General features: G+C 50.9%; 3 protein-coding genes across 3 annotated transcripts in view; 2 read left to right on the top strand and 1 right to left on the bottom strand.

The window, feature by feature from the left end:
- The window catches only part of LOC311427925 (olfactory receptor 14C36-like), a gene marked incomplete at both ends in the record, with an annotated part of 221,329 nt that overhangs the window by 81,779 nt on the left and 124,072 nt on the right, over positions 1 to 15,478 (top strand). The window lies entirely within an intron of this gene.
- Positions 2,856 to 3,797, bottom strand: LOC311427999 (olfactory receptor 14C36-like; the record flags this gene model as incomplete). The annotated part of the gene is made up of 1 exon (XM_084539568.1): positions 2,856 to 3,797. One exon carries the CDS (start codon positions 3,795 to 3,797, stop codon positions 2,856 to 2,858), a length of 942 nt encoding a protein of 313 aa, XP_084395694.1.
- LOC311427996 (olfactory receptor 14C36-like) lies at positions 11,650 to 12,582 on the top strand (the record flags this gene model as incomplete). Its single annotated transcript, XM_084539567.1, has 1 exon — positions 11,650 to 12,582. One exon carries the CDS (start codon positions 11,650 to 11,652, stop codon positions 12,580 to 12,582), a length of 933 nt encoding a protein of 310 aa, XP_084395693.1.

Below are 15,478 nucleotides of genomic sequence, written 5' to 3'. Positions count from 1 at the left end.
TTACTTTCCTATTATCACCATTGTAACATTATTGTTATTATTGTTATTATTATTTTGTTATTATTATTTTCCTGTCTTATTAAACTGTCTTTATCTCAACTCACGGGCTTCACTTTCCATTTCTCTCCCCCGTCCCAGAGAGGGAGGGGGGAGGGTGAGCGAACGGCTGCGTGGTGTTTAGCTGCCAGCCGGGTTAAACCACGACATCCACTCACTTCCCCAGGCCACACCACTCTTGCCTGCAGGCTCCACGTGTCTCTCCAACCCTCCCCTCTCCTCCTGCAGTAGTGGCACCTCACCGCAGCAGGTTGGTGCATCTCCAGGCTCAGGGGTGTTTCCTGAGGGCCTGCCCCATGTGGGGAGTGGTGGGGAGGAAGAGAGCAAGGTCATCTCGTGGGGCATGGCTGAGCACAGCCCAGACATCCTCCACCACGGGCAGGTCCCTGCCCCCAGGCTGAGGCACACATGCAAGGTACACATTTCTCCATCATCCCAGCTTCACGCAGGGACCTTCAGCCATGTCCCAGTCCCAAGATTTGGCTACTTCTCCACCCACAGACATACCCTGCTTTCCATCTGGGGACTCAGGCAGGACTTTAAGGATCTGCTAAAGCCATGGATTTCCTTGTTTCTCAGAGCCTTCTCACAAGTCTTTCTCCTGGCCCTCCCCACTGCCCAGCACTGCCTCGCAGGTGGCACTCAGTGACCCTTCAGAAGGGCCTTTGGGCTTCCTCAATTGTCCTGGTGCTTATTACGACCTTCCTGGCTCCTTCCCGAGCTTAGAGGGAGTCTTCTTGTCCATCAGGGGCCCTCTACTGGCTGTTGGTGGGACAGAGTTACTCTCTGCAAAGCAGCCCCTTGTGGTACAGTGTTTTGGTTGTGTGACCAGTGATGGTCACCCACAGTTGTGGTTGCTGTTTTTGAGCAGTTCTTGCACAGAATCAGGGCCTTCTGTGGCTCACAATTTCTGAGTTTTACTTGGTTTTGCTATTCTGTCCCCAGTTCCTCTAGAAGAAGAGAAAGCAGGTGGCCGATAGGTGTTTATCTGCTGGATGCATGGAGCAAGGAGGTGTCCATGGTGCCAGGAGATGGAGGTCCGTGAAGCTGCAGGAGCCCTGCTCTCCTGCCTGGCAGATCCCCAGCACAGGGTGCCTGTGCCCCACAGGGCCAGCCCCGCTCCCCAGGCCAGCACAAGAGGCCTGGCCCAGCCACAGAGCAGCCTGCCCCGAGTAGGGGCCTGCACAAAGAGCTTTCCCTTTGCCCTTTCCCCATCAGTGCAGGCCCAGCAATGCTGCCCTGCTCTTCCCCAGGGCCATCCCTGCTCCCAGGGAGCCTTGCCCAGGGCAGTGTGTCTGTGCTAGCCTGGCTGGCCATTGCTGCTTCCTGCCCTGTGCTCCCTGCAGGGCCCCAAGCTGGCGGTGCTGCTGTGAGAGCCAGGGGCTGTGGTGCCCTGGGACCCCCGCGGGTCTCCTCTTTTCCTGTGCTGCTCAGGCTGGGCAGGAGACCTATGTCCATGGGGATCTCTGCTGCTGAGCCCCTTTTCATCTGCCCTGATGGCTCAGCAGCACAGGGCAGTGCTGGGCAGGGCCATGGGGTGTCTCTAAGGGCACAAAGGACAGGTGAGTGCTGCACCAGACCTCACCCACAGCACTTCAAAATGCATATCCTCAATTACTCTGCAGTCTTATGGGCCTTTGCCTGCTGGCTCTTCACCACCTCTGCTGGCATTGCACAGACCTCCTTTAGCCCATGGACTCCTCAGATTCACCTTTTCCTTTACCAGACCCTTCTTTGGATGGTCACACATTTTATGAGGTTCTAATCACTACCCACTGAGCACCCTGTCCCTGCAGATCCCCTGACATCTCCTGGAAGCTCCAGATTCCTCTACAGGCTGAAATCTTCTGCCTGCCCCACTGCAGAGGGTGCAGTCCCATGCAGTTATATTTAAGATCAGTTTTCATCTCCTTAGGCAAGTTCTGCCATAATTGAAGCTCTTAGTCCTGCCCTTGGTTGCTCAGGAACCACTCTGGGACTTTCACCCTGTGTTCCTCACTCCATGACTAACCTCCAGAATAGAGAAGAGAAGGGAGCAATCCCTTGGCTCTATTCCTGATAGCACATTTGGAAGAGGTGTCCAGGGTTCTGGGTTTGCCCTGAGCAAGACCATCCTGTTACTGTGGTGCTATCAGGGAGGCAGCTGTGACCCAGGGCTGCACAGTGCCTGCTGCTGCCTGCAGCAACAGGGATGCCACTGCAGAGGGGACAGGATTGTCACCAAGTGCATGAGATCTAAGGGCTTATCCAAATGTAAGAGCACAAGAGAACAATGAGGAAGCCAAAAGAGAGCAGCAGCAAAAAGGCCACGTCCTGCTGCTGGCCATGGCCGTGGCTCCAGGAAAGCAGCAGCCCCGACCCGATGGCAGCAGAGAGGCAGAGCCCAGCGGGCAGTGAGGGGCCGCCCCGAGGGCCACCAGGGCTGCACCTGCATGTGGCAGCTGGGCTCTTGGCCCCGAGCCCCTCCTGCATGCTGGGGCTGCTCCCTCAGTTCCAAAGAAGATTGGAAGAGAGGGATACTGAGACCATTAAATTTATGCTGTCTTCTTTATTGTCTATACCTACAGAGGAAGCCTAGTTCAATAGGCTGATTAGAAAACGTAGTCAAAGTAAATAAATTACTAAATAAATTAAACCAATATCAAAAGTTATGAAAATAATAAAAACATAAAATATATGAAAATCTCTCATGTCAGTCACATATAATAGAATGGTAGCGTTTAGAGGATTATTATTATTATTACAATATGATAATAATACTAAGTACAAAAGACGATATGATAAAAATCACAATAATGTTAACAACACTGATGCTTAAGAAGCACATATAGAAACAGTTTCCTCACTGCATTCTTGAGCTCCTGGTTCCTCATGCTGTAGATGAGGGGGTTCACTGCTGGAGGTAGCACTGAGTACAAAAGTGACACCACCAAGTCCAGAGATGGGGAAGAGATGGAAGCTGGCTTCAGGTAGGCAAACATGGCAGTGCTGACCATCAGGGAGACCACAGCCAGGTGAGGGAGGCACGTGGAAAAGGCTTTGTGCCGGCCCTGCTCAGAGGGCATCCTCAGCACTGCCCTGAAGATCTGCACATAGGACAGCACAATGAAAACAAAACAAACAATGCTGAAAGAAAAACTAATCACAAGTGCCCCAACTTCCCTGAGGTAGGCATGTGAGCAGGAGAGCTTGAGGATGTGGGGGATTTCACAGAAGAACTGGTCCACAGCATTTCCATGGCAGAGGGGCAGGGAAAATGTAGTGGCCGTGTGCAGGACAGCAATGAGAAAGCCACTGCCCCAGGCAGCTGCTGCCATCTGGGCACAAGCTCTGCTGCCCAGGAGGCTCCCGTAGTGCAGGGGCTTGCAGATGGCAATGTAGCGGTCGTAGGCCATGAAGGTGAGAAGATAAAATTCTGATACAATCAAGAAGACAAACAAAAAGACCTGTGCAGCACATCCTTGATAGGAGATGGCCCTGGTGTCCCAGAGGGCATTGGCCATGGCTTTGGGCAGAGTGGTGGAGATGCAGCCCAGGTCCAGGAGGGCGAGGTTGAGGAGGAAGAAGTACATGGGGGTGTGGAGGCGGTGGTGGCAGGCTACGGCACTGAGGATGAGGCCGTTGCCCAGGAGGGCAGCCAGGTAGATGCCCAGGAAGAGCGCGAAGAGCAGGAGCTGCAGCTCGCGTGTGTCTGCAAATGCCAGCAGGAGGAACTCACTCACAGAGCTGCTGTTCATCATTCTCTGACCTAAAAAATCGCTGTCTATTGAAGAGAAGGCAGAGCAAAGTTAGAAAAGACTACTTAAACTAAAACCTATTACAATCTTAAGAGCACCCCCAGCCCAAGTCCCTCTTTTTGCAGCAGAACCTCAAAAACTCTGAAAGCCTACTGCATTGCCCACTGCCCTCCCAGAAACAACACCCAGCAAGAGGAGACCCTTCCAGGACCTGCAGCTACATGGCCCTGCAGCCAGACACTTACCTTCTCAAGGGCTGTGCACATTTCTCCTGCAGGCAGCTCTCAGCATCCTCCCACTGCCAACTGCCTCCAAGCCCTCTCTCCTTCTCTCCTCTCTTTGTCTGTGCCTCTGTGTCTCTTTCCTGCTGCACTGTGCAGAGGAGCTGCTCCTGGCCACAGCTGTCTCTCTGCACCACGGCCCTCTTGCCACGAGCTCTCTCTGTCCCATGAGCCCGGCCCAGCTCAGCAGCACAGCACCAGCCCAAGGCACTGCAATCACCCCTCTGGGGGCTTTGCTGATGAGCCCATGAACCTCAGGCACTCAGAGACCATTGAAGACAGCTCTCCAGAAGTCCAAGTCAGAGGCAAGTTTCCTGCAGTGTCCCCCTGAGGGCCAGCACTGACACAGCCTCCCTTGGAGCTCGTTAGAGCAGAACCCTGGAGGCAGTGAGGACAAGGAGACAAAGGCAGTGTGAAGGTGACAGTGATGTGTAGGAAAACTGGATGTGTTTCACCAAGCACAAGGGCCAGGCCTTGACCCCAAGTGCTTCGGAAGGGAGATCCTTTCCTTGACAGGTTACTCAGGGCTCTTTGTGGGGCAGTAGGAGATGGGATGTGCATGGCCAAGTGCAGGAGAATGGTACAACCCCTGCCTGGTTCATGGGTGGGGGCGAGGAGGCAAAGAGGCCCTGATGTTTTAACGATAATCTGTCTCCTCATGGGCTTTAACGATCAGCTGTCTCTTCATAGGCCTCAGTGGCAGAGACAACAGCCATACCCTTGGACACAAAGACCTGGGTCCTGTTGGGACTTTCAGCCTTTCCACAGCCCTCTATACTGTCTAAACCTGGCTCTTAAAAGGACTCCCATACCTGCACATCATTCACTGCTGGCTGCAGACCCTTGTCCGTGTGGTGTCACACCAAGTCTGAGCTGAGTCTGGGAACTCAGATCTTCTTGGTGGCCATGCCCCTCGTAAGGCAGTTCTGTAGGAAGCTGGCCTGGTTCCTCGTGAGCAGGCACCACTGCTCGTATGGCATCCCTCGTGGTGCCCAGGCCCTCCTCCTGCTGGACATTACTCACTCAGCAGGGTCCCAGTCTGCCCTGATGTGTGGGGTTTCTCTTCCTCTGGTACAGGACTGGGCTCTTCTCCATGTTAAAGTCAAAAATTTTCTGAAGTCAAAATCCTGCAGATTCTCAAGGTTCACCCACAGTGATGCTCCATTCTATCAGCTGTTAATGTCAGCAGGCAGACAGTTCAACCTTAGTGTAATTGTGCTATCTCTGACCAGAGATACCTTGCAGCAGCAAGGGTTGCAGGGAAATTTGGATAATTCAGGACTAACCATCTGAATGGAATTGCAGCACAGTCACAGAAGGAAGGGGACGGAAGGCTGTCAAGTTCCACATTTGCTGTGCTTTCTTCTCATGCATGCTGTCAGTTTGTCTGAAGCTGTGTCCTGAATGTTATGGGGCTGTGCGGGTCAAAATTAGAAGGGCCAAAGCCCAGCTGGAGCTCAATCCATCTATTACTGTCAAAGACAATTAAAAAAATAAAATATGATAAGATAAAAATGATATAAATAATTTAAATGAAGGAGGATTAGGGAGAATCATAATCCTTTATTGGATTCTGGGGGGAAAACCTAGTGACAAAGGATGAGGTAAAGTCTGAGGCACTTAATGCCTTCTTTGCCTCTGTTACTAGCAGCAAGACCAGTTTTTCCCCTGGACATTTCTTCCTCCTCATGGCCAGTGCCATCCTTCCATTGCACACTTTAAGGCAGTTTTTTTTTCTCCTGCTCTTTCCTACTACCAAAGAAAGCTCCATCAGGGTGGAAACCACTCCTGAAGTAGGCATCCCAACCCAGCAGGCTCCTTGTGGCCTCTCAGCAAACCAGACACAAGTCACCCCAGCAGCAGCTTCCAAGCCAGGGGCCTGCTGCTGGCCTTGCAGCTTCTTGGCTACACACAGCCAAGCCTTGTGCCTGCTGCTGTGCAGTCATGGACTCAAGCAGAAGGGACAGGACAACCCATGTTGGGGCCTTCTTTCTGCCTGGGTCCTCCTGGCTCTGGAGGCAGAGGGGATCCCCCAGTCAGCATGCCAAGCAGGTGCCTTGTGCTTGGCAGGGCCACTGCCAGATGTCAGCCCAAAAGTGCAGCTCCCAGGGAGAAGTCAAGGGTGACCTGCAACCTCCAGGCACAAGTGACCTCACAGTCCCTTTCCGTGACACATTCCTGCTGCTGCCCTATCAAGTGCAGAGACAGAATTGACCTCACAGTCCCTGCCACAGTCACATTCCTGCTGCTGGGCCATGAGATCCTGAGGTAGAGATGAGCTTTCTCTAGCCCCTTCGGTATCTCTTTTTCACTTTCTGGTTTAGAGATTATGCAAAGTTTTAGTGGGATTGTTTTGTGTTCTGTTTGTGGTGTCAGGTCTGTAGTTAAGGTATAGACAACATCTCTGTGGTTTACAAGTGTTTTTTGTCTACGAAGGAATCTAGGGTTAAATAAGGCATTTTAATGTATTTGATAAGTGAAGGGATTATGGTTATCAAGAGAGAAAATTGATTCCTTTCAGTTTGTTGTAGTAGCATTTAGGTTTATTTAGCATTAAAATTACTGGCTCAAGTAAGGTAAGGGCCATATGTGACTGTTTTAAGTCAGTTTTACTGCTCTACCAGCATTTCATGAATGCTCTTACCTCTATGAATTCATTAATTTCTGCTGTCATGCTCCTCTTGCCACCCCAAAATCTCACATCTCTATTGTTCAGGCTGCTCCTGACCTTCCCATATCTTACTGGGATCAGCTTTCTGATGACATTTACCATCTCAGTGTATCTGTCTCACCTCTGTTGGCTGCTCCATTCCTGAGAAGGAAGTGGCATTGTAGTCAGGAGGGAAAAGGACACAAAGGTCTGTAGGCGCATGCTGCACAATGTGCCCCTCAGCTCTGCACCTACGCAAAATCACACTTCCTACCTTCAAGGTTTGTTTCCCAAATGGCTTCTGTGGATCCAGGGTTACTTTTCCCAGGCCCTCTCATGTGTTTCAGTTTTGGATGTGCAGGGATGGGATAAGGAAAGCCAAGGCACAGATGGAACTCAGCTTGGCAAGTGATGCAAGGAATAATAGGAAGAGATTCTATAGATACATGGCTCATAAAATAAAGGCCAAGGAGAGTGTACCCCCTTCTGATGGATGAGAAGGGTGAACTGGTAATGACAGACATGGAGAAGGCAGAGGGACTCAACAATATCTTTGCCTCAGTCTTCTCTGCCAGTCAGGCTTCCCAAGTCTTTCAATCTCTGAACCCATAGATGGAGGCTGGGGGTGCAAAGTCTCACCCACTCTAAGTGAAGTGCAGGTTTGAGAACACCTGATGAAACTCAACAAGTACAAGTCTATGAGGACTGATGACTTGCATCCCAGGGTCCTGAGGGAACTGGCTGATGTAGTTGCCAAGTCTCTCTCCATCATATTTGAAGATTCCTGTCAGTCGGGTGAAATCCCTGATGACTGGAAAAAGGAAAACATCACTCCCATTTTTAAAAAGGGTAGAAATGAGAACCCATGGAACTACCGAATGGTGAGCCTCAGCTCTGTGCCTCAAAAGATCGTGGAAAAGATCCTCCTGGAATCGACGTCAAGGCACATGCAAGACAAAGAGGTCATCTTAGACACCCAGCATGGCTTCACCAAAGGATAAATGGTGCCTGACCAATCTGGTGGCTTTCTGCAATGGAGTGACCACATCAGACAACAAGGGAAGACCGACCGATACCATCTACTTGGACTTCTGTAAGACCATTGCCATGGTCCCACATGACATCCTGGTCTCCAAATTAGAGAGAGATGCATTTGATGGCTGCACCATTCAGTGGATAAAGAGTTGGCCTAAAGGTCACACCCAGAGAGTGGTGCTCAATGGCTCTATGTCCAAGTGGAGGCAGCTGATGAGTGTTGTACCTCATGGGTCTGTCTTGGGACTGGTACAGTTTAATATCTTTATTAATGACATAGTGGGATTGAGTGCACCCTCAGCAAGTGTGCAGATGACACCAAGCTGAGTGGTGTAGTTGATGCAACAGAGGAAGGGGTGCCAACCAAAGAGTGCTGTACAAGATTGAAATTTGGGTCCCTGTGAATCTAAGGAGGTTCAACAAGTCCAAGTGCAAGATGCTGCACCTGGGCTCGGGAAATCGCAGACATGAGGATAGGCGGGGAGAAGAACTCATTGAGAGGAGCCCTGCTGGGAGGTACTTGGGAGTTCTGCTGGACAAAAAGCTCGACATGAGCCAGCAGTGTGTGCTTGTAGCCCAGAAGGCCAACTGCATTCTGGGCTGCATCAAGAGAGGAATGGCCAGCAGGTGGAGGCAGGTGATTCACCCCTTCTACTCTACCCTTGTGAGGCTCATCTTGGAGTCCTGCATCCAGGACTGGGGCCTCCAGCACAAGAAGGGTGTGGGTCTATTAGAATGGGTCTAGAGGAGGGCCACGAAGATGATCAAGGGTCTGGAACACCTCTCCTATGAAGAAAGGCTGAGAGAGCTGGGGCTGTTCAGCCTGAAGAAGAAAAGGTTCCAGGGTGACCTCACTGAAGCTTTTCAGTACTTAAAGGTGGCTTATAAAAAAGATGGAGAGTGACTCTTTGCTCAAGGACATCACAGTCCCTGCCCTGCCCCAAGGGGACAAACAGCTGAAGTTAGGGATAGGAGTGGGTTTGAAGATGAGATGTGCTGTGTGTGTGGTGGAGGGTTAGGTGGTCAATTTAACATTTAGGGATTAGAGGTCAACTTCTACAGCTAATGTAAAGGAAGGGCTTTGAGGGAGGGATTTGTGTTCTGCTCAGGATGCCTGCTCAAGGTGTAGGATGAGGGCAAGGTTTGTGGGTCAGAGTTTTGTTTAGTTCTTGGGTGAGGACTAAGGCTAACGCTGGCATTCTAATTCATGATTAGGCTTAATCATCATTCTGCTTGACCTTCAAGTACAAGATGTGTTTGACATCTGCCTTTTCCACGTCCCGAGGAACCTCTTTGATCAACCTGTCCTATCCAAGGCCTCTCAGATAGATCTTATGACAACGTCTGGAGCAGTTCCACCATCATGTCTCTCACTCTTCCCACTCAACTGCTAAGCAACCTGAGGACTGAGCAGGGGGATGATGAAGGTTTGGGAAAGGGCTTGGTTAAAACCTCTGAGCACAGCCTTTATGGGCTTCACACAGACAGTGAGGGTGGTGTCACAGAAAACAGTGACACTCATGAGGACTATAGAGCAGGTGCATAAGACCTTGGGCCTGCCAACACAGGACACAAACACACATGAAAACTGCATGGGAGGGAAGAGGAAGATTGGATCCAAAATGTAGATTATGAAATCAAAGACCATGAGAATCACCGTGGCACTTCAGGACAGCTCCAGCAATGGAACAAAACCACAGAAGGTGTCTATGACACTGGGGCCACAGAACTGTAGCTGGGAGGAGGAGAAAGAATTCCTGTACATGAGAGAAATTCACCCGTTTCAGGTACAGCTGCCTTCTGGAGTCAGGCCTTCCAATTCTTGAGCCTTGCAGAGAAGAGGGGTGGCATACAGCCCAGGGCTGACCGTAGGACATGGCCCCCAGCAGGAAGCACTGCAGTCATGCAGAAGGTGCAGCTGAGAGTGCTGCCACCTCTGTGAGCAAAGGGGGTGCTGTCCCCAGCCAGGAAGCTAGCCAGCATCTGGCGGAGGGTGCTGGAGCTGTACAAGGTGTGCAAGGAGGAGAAATCTCCCTCAGGAAGAAGGCCGCGGGCATCTGCAGGTGTTTGGTGGCCAGCACCAGCACAGTGATGAGGGTGTTCCACATCCCAGTCACTGTGCTGGTCATGTAAGAGAGGAGGGAGAGATGTTTGTAAGGGTTGAGGAACTTCCGTATTCACAGTAGTGGAAACTCAGCTAATGATGGCTTATTGCACCATTCCCCTTCCCTCATGGAAACCCTTTTAGAGCACTCTGGTCCCCTCTGTCTTGTTGGGATAAAAATTTCCAAGCAGTTTCTTCCCCAGTTCCTAAACGGAACAGTGAAGGAATTTCAGAGAGGTGAAATTATCCCTGCCTGTCATGGCCGAGGTATCCTGCAATACAACAGGAACAAAATAGGGGTTAAGGAATCATTGGTTCTCATGTTTGACAAACACACTCTAATAGCACAAATCACACTTCTAAAATGTGTCTTCCCTTTCTTCAGAGAAGAGCATTCGGTGATGACTTTGGTCTGCCACAATCAGCACACCCCAGCAGAGACCCTGCTGCGTTCGGGAGTTGTCAGCTCTGAGGCCTTGGGGACATCTCGAGGGAGCCCAAGGGCACAGAGCAAGCAATGCCATGGTCGGGTGCTGTGCTGCTGAGCTGGGCCGGGCTCCTGGGCCCAAGCAGAGCTCCTGGCAAGAGGGCCGTGGTGCAGAGAGACAGCTGTGCCCAGGAGCAGCTCCTCTGCACAGCGCAGCAGGGCTGGGGATTCTGACCACAGCTGGCACACAGAGAGGAGAGAAGGAGAGAGGACTTGGAGGCACTGAGGAGCGCAACAACAGAGGGCAGCGTGTGGCAGGACACATCTGCAGGCTCTTGACACCGTGAGGCTCTGTGTTATTCTACATTTAATGTGGACTAGAAGATGCTGTAGGGAATGGCATTTATAAAAGGATTTTTTCCAGAGGAAGACTGAGGCTTGGATTATCTGAAGAGGAAGGCTTTTTTAGTTTCTGTGCTTTCAGATACTTGCGGTGGCATTGAATCTGAGTGAGTCTGAGCACACAGCTTGTGGGATGGGGTCTGTTGGCCTTGGACAGGGAAGAGATTTGGGGAGAGAGAAACAAGTTCCCAGCCAGGACATGGGCAGGCAGCAGTGTCTATGTTCCTTAGGCACTGGAACAGGTACCACATAGAAGTGGTGACAGCACTGAGGCTGTCCGAATTCAAGAAATATTTGGGCAAACCCCTCAGATATAGGCAAGTTTTGGGGTTTTCATGTATAGATTCAGGGGTGGGATTTGAATATCCTTGTGGGCCCCTTCCAACCTGGGATAATCTATGACACCATGTCTCTATGAACCTCCGAGTGCAATACTTCTGTAGCTCAATAAATGCCAGCACAGGCCAAATGAGCCTAAGCATGGCTCAAAATTGTCTCTAAATGAAACTCTGAAGGGACTCTTTCATCTGAGGCTCCACAAGTTTTCATTTGAAATGCCCAGGATTTATGCCTTAGAAAACAGGGTCGGGTAGGCAGTTAAACAGAAAATACAAAAATAAATCCCCGCAGCCCTGCTCTGCAGATGGGTGAGTTGGGAGCAACAAAATTGAAAAGCTCTTTATAATCAGCTGATTGAATCTGAGAATACCCCATCTTCCTCTTTACCTCTGGCTGTGGGGCAGGACTGACTCCTTGCCCAGAGCAGGGTCCCTTGCTCCCAGGGACACCCTCAGGCAGCATCAAGAAGAGCATATGAAAGGGAGCTGGTAAATGCCTGACTGAAAGGGTTTTCAGGGCAGTTATGTAAGAAATGTAAGAACTTTATCTCAGGTATGTCTTCTTATTTATTAAAGCTTTTTTCATCCTTGGCAGAACCCCATGGCCAGAACCACCAAATGCCCAACATCAGCTCAGTGAGTGAGTTCCTGCTGCTGGCATTCGCAGACACGCACGAGCTGCAGCTCCTGCACTTCGCGCTCTTCCTGGGCATCTACCTGGCTGCCCTCCTGGGTAACGGCCTCATCCTCAGTGCCGTAGCCTGCGACCACCGCCTCCACACCCCCATGTACTTCTTCCTCCTCAACCTCGCCCTCCTGGACCTGGGCTGCATCTCCACCACTCTGCCCAAAGCCATGGCCAATGCCCTCTGGGACACCAGGGCCATCTCCTATCAAGGATGTGCTGCACAGGTCTTTTTGTTTGTCTTCTTGATTGCATCAGAATTTTATCTTCTCACCATCATGGCCTATGACCGCTACGTTGCCATCTGCAAGGCCCTGCACTACGAGAGCCTCGTGGGCAGCAGAGCTTGTGCCCAGATGGCAGCAGCTGCCTGGGGCAGTGGCTTTCTCACTGCTGTCCTGCACACGGCCAACACATTTTCCCTGCCCCTCTGCCATGGCAATGCTGTGGACCAGTTCTTCTGTGAAATCCCCCAGATCCTCAAGCTCTCCTGCTCACATGCCTACCTCAGGGAAGTTGGGGCACTTGTGTTTAGTGTTTCTTTAGTCCTTGGTTGTTTTGTTTTCATTGTGCTGTCCTATGTGGAGATCTTCAGGGCAGTGCTGAGGATGCCCTCTGAGCAGGGCCGGCACAAAGCCTTTTCCACGTGCCTCCCGCACCTGGCTGTGGTCTCCCTCTTTGTCAGCACTGGTACGTCTGCCTCCCTGAGGCACCCTTCAGACTCATTCCCATCCCTGGACCTGGTGGTGTCATTTTTATACTCAGTGGTGCCTTCAGCAGTGAACCCCCTCATCTACAGCATGAGGAACCAGGAATTGAAGGATGTTATAAACAAACATTTTAAACATTTGTTAAAGCATCACTAAACTTCTCATCAATTTATCCATTCTTCTAGCATATCCAAAAAGAGTTAAGATAATCTTTCATTTCTAATATACTTTAGAACTAGTTTAGCAAATACCTGATAACATTTTGAGTTAAATATTAATCTTAGCAGCCTGCCTGTTTATTATTTTAATTACTTTGATCAGTTAATCTAATTTACCTATAGAACTAGGCTTCCTCAGTAGATATAGACAATAAAAATTGCATGAGAACCTCTCTGGTCTGAGCTGACATCTCTTCCCATCTCCTCTGGAGCTGGGGGAGCAGCCCCAGAACGCAGGAGGGGCTCAGGATCAAGAGCCCAGCTGCCACATGCAGGAGCAGCCCCAGTGGCCCTTGGAGCTTCCCCTCACTGCCCGCTGGGCTCTGCCTCTCTGCTGCCTTCGGGTCGGGGCTGCTGCTTCCCTGGAGCCATGGCCATGGCCTGCAGCATGACGTGGCCTTTTCACTGCTGCTGTCTTTTGGCTTCCATATTGTTCCCTTGTGTTCTCCCACTGAGATCTCATGCATCTTGCTGACAGTCTTATTGTCTGTAAAGGGGCATCTCTTTCTTTGCACAGCTCTTCCAAAGTTGGTAGAAGGAATATACCCAAGGAACTACTGCATGAATGGGTCTCTTGCTTTTCGGGGCTTCATCATGGATCAGAATTTCAGAGTGTTAGTTTAGTGCTGCACTGGGAGCTCCCTTCTTGGCTGGCCATGTCTCAGCAAACAATAATTGGCCTATGTCATGCCTGGGAGTGTCCACTGCTGTTGGGTCTGATGGCAAATGGCATGCTGGAGAGGAATGTGGAGCTGCTCTGTGGCTGGGCCAGGCCTCTTGTGCTGGCCTGGGGAGTGGGGTTGGCCCTGCGGGGCACAGGCACTGTGTGCTGGGGATCTCCCAGGTAGAGAGCAGGGCTCCTGCAGCTTCACGGACCTCCATCTCCTGAGTGCGGGGGCTGCTGGGGAGGCCCAGAGACGCCTTTGTGCCTGCAGCTATGGTGCCTTACGATGGGCTGGGGCTGTGGTGGCCATGCCCAGAGCTCTGCAGCAGCCTGCACTGGGCACTGCCCTGGGGCCAGCACAGCCTGGGCTGCTGGGCTGGGCTGGGGAGAGGGCAGGGAGGTGGGGAGAGGTGGGCAGGGGCTGAGCTGGGCTGGGCAGTGCCCGGCAGAGGGCAACAGCAGTGTCAGGGAGAGGTGGCAGTATGCAGGGAAGGGCTCCCAGCAGGGCTTGGTGTTGCTGAGCCAGGGCTGCGCCAAGGGAGCCCAGAGCTGCAGGGGCAGGGGAGAGGAGGCCGAGGGCCAGGGCGGCTGCTGCAGGGGCAGGGAGCTCAGCATGGCCCTTGCAGCCCCCTGCCCTGGGCCTGCCTCTGCCCTTGGCCTCGGCCTCGGCCTTGGCTCTGCTGGCAGGAGCGCTCTTGGCATGCGCTTCCTGGCCTCCCCTCGCCTGCGCACAGCTGCTGCCCACTCAGGCTGCTGCCACAAACGTGTCCTCACCAGCAGCACCACCCCTTGGGCTGCTTCTGCTGGCCTCCCCCAGCCCACTGCCTTGACTCCTTGTCTCTGCTGGGCCCCAATTCCTTCACCGAAATTCCTTCATTCACTGTCAACACCCTCTCCCCTGCCATGGTGGGATGTGTTTCCACTGGGCCGTCTACCAGACACAGTTATAAATATGACAAGCAGGAGTGGAGGGGTCCTGCTTCCAGCCAGGGGGAGGCAGGAAGAAAAGGGACAATCAGGTTTACTGGACTGTGTATATTTAATGGCCTGGCACATCAGATCCACAAATGTATTGGGCTCTACTGGACACCGGTGCAGAGCGTACCCTAATGCCATCAAGCTAGAAAGAGGTAGAACCCACCTGTATTTCTGGAGTGACAGGGACATCCCAAGAGAAAACTGTACTGGAGGCTGAAGGGAGTCTAACTGGGAAGAAATGGCACAAGCACCCCATTGGGACTGGCCCAGAGGCTATGAACATCCTCGGCTTAGACTGCATCAGGAGAGGGAACTTCAAAGTTTCAAGAGGGCACCACCGGTGGGGCTTTGGCAGAGCTGCCTTGGAGACAAAGGACATGAAACAGTTGTCTACCTTGTTTGGCCTTCCACAGAATCCTTCTGTTGGGGGTTTGCTGAGGGCTGAAGAACAGCAGGTGCCAATGGCTACCATGGTGGCGCACCTGAGGCAGCGTCACGCTAACCGAGAGTCCCTGATTGCCATCCATGAGCTGGGTCATCGACTGGAGAGCCAAGGTGTAGATGTAGAGCTTGGGAGCGTGCTTTAGTGATGGCCTTGTCAGCACTAAGGTAAAGTTGCCTGACCTGGGTGACACGTCCCAGAGTAGTGTCAGGCACAATGCAATTCTTTTTACCTTCTGCATCTATAGCACAGGAAGTAGGACTTTGCCCTACTCTATTGACTGGGCAGCTCTTTTCACTTTACTCAATTTAGGTTTCCATGTCTGGAAGGAGCAATTTCCCAAAAGCGGCCAATCTCATGGGTACAGCTACAGCCAATGAACATATATTTCCTTTAATTTTCTTCCTGAGTATTCCATGGAAGACCCAATAGAGACTATGGATGTCCAGTTGTCTACTAAGATTCATTTACAATTTCTCAGATCCCAATGGTCATTTCAAATATTATTTATTTTATTTTATTTTATTTTATTTTATTTTATTTTATTTTATTTTATTTTATTTTATTTTATTTTATTTTATTTTATTTTATTTTATTTTATTTTATTTTATTTTATGTTATTTTTGGTTTTATTTTATTTTATTTTATTTTATTTTATTTTATTTTATTTTATTTTATTTTATTTATTACTTTAATTGTTTCCCAAGGAACCCCTGACTTGTCTTAGAAAGGGTTTCATGTGCTGGGCTG

This window comes from Aythya ferina (genome assembly GCF_964211825.1).
Source record: "Aythya ferina genome assembly, contig: HAP1_SCAFFOLD_29, whole genome shotgun sequence".
NCBI lineage: Eukaryota > Metazoa > Chordata > Aves > Anseriformes > Anatidae > Aythya > Aythya ferina.
This window is presented reverse-complemented; position numbering and strand designations above follow the sequence as displayed.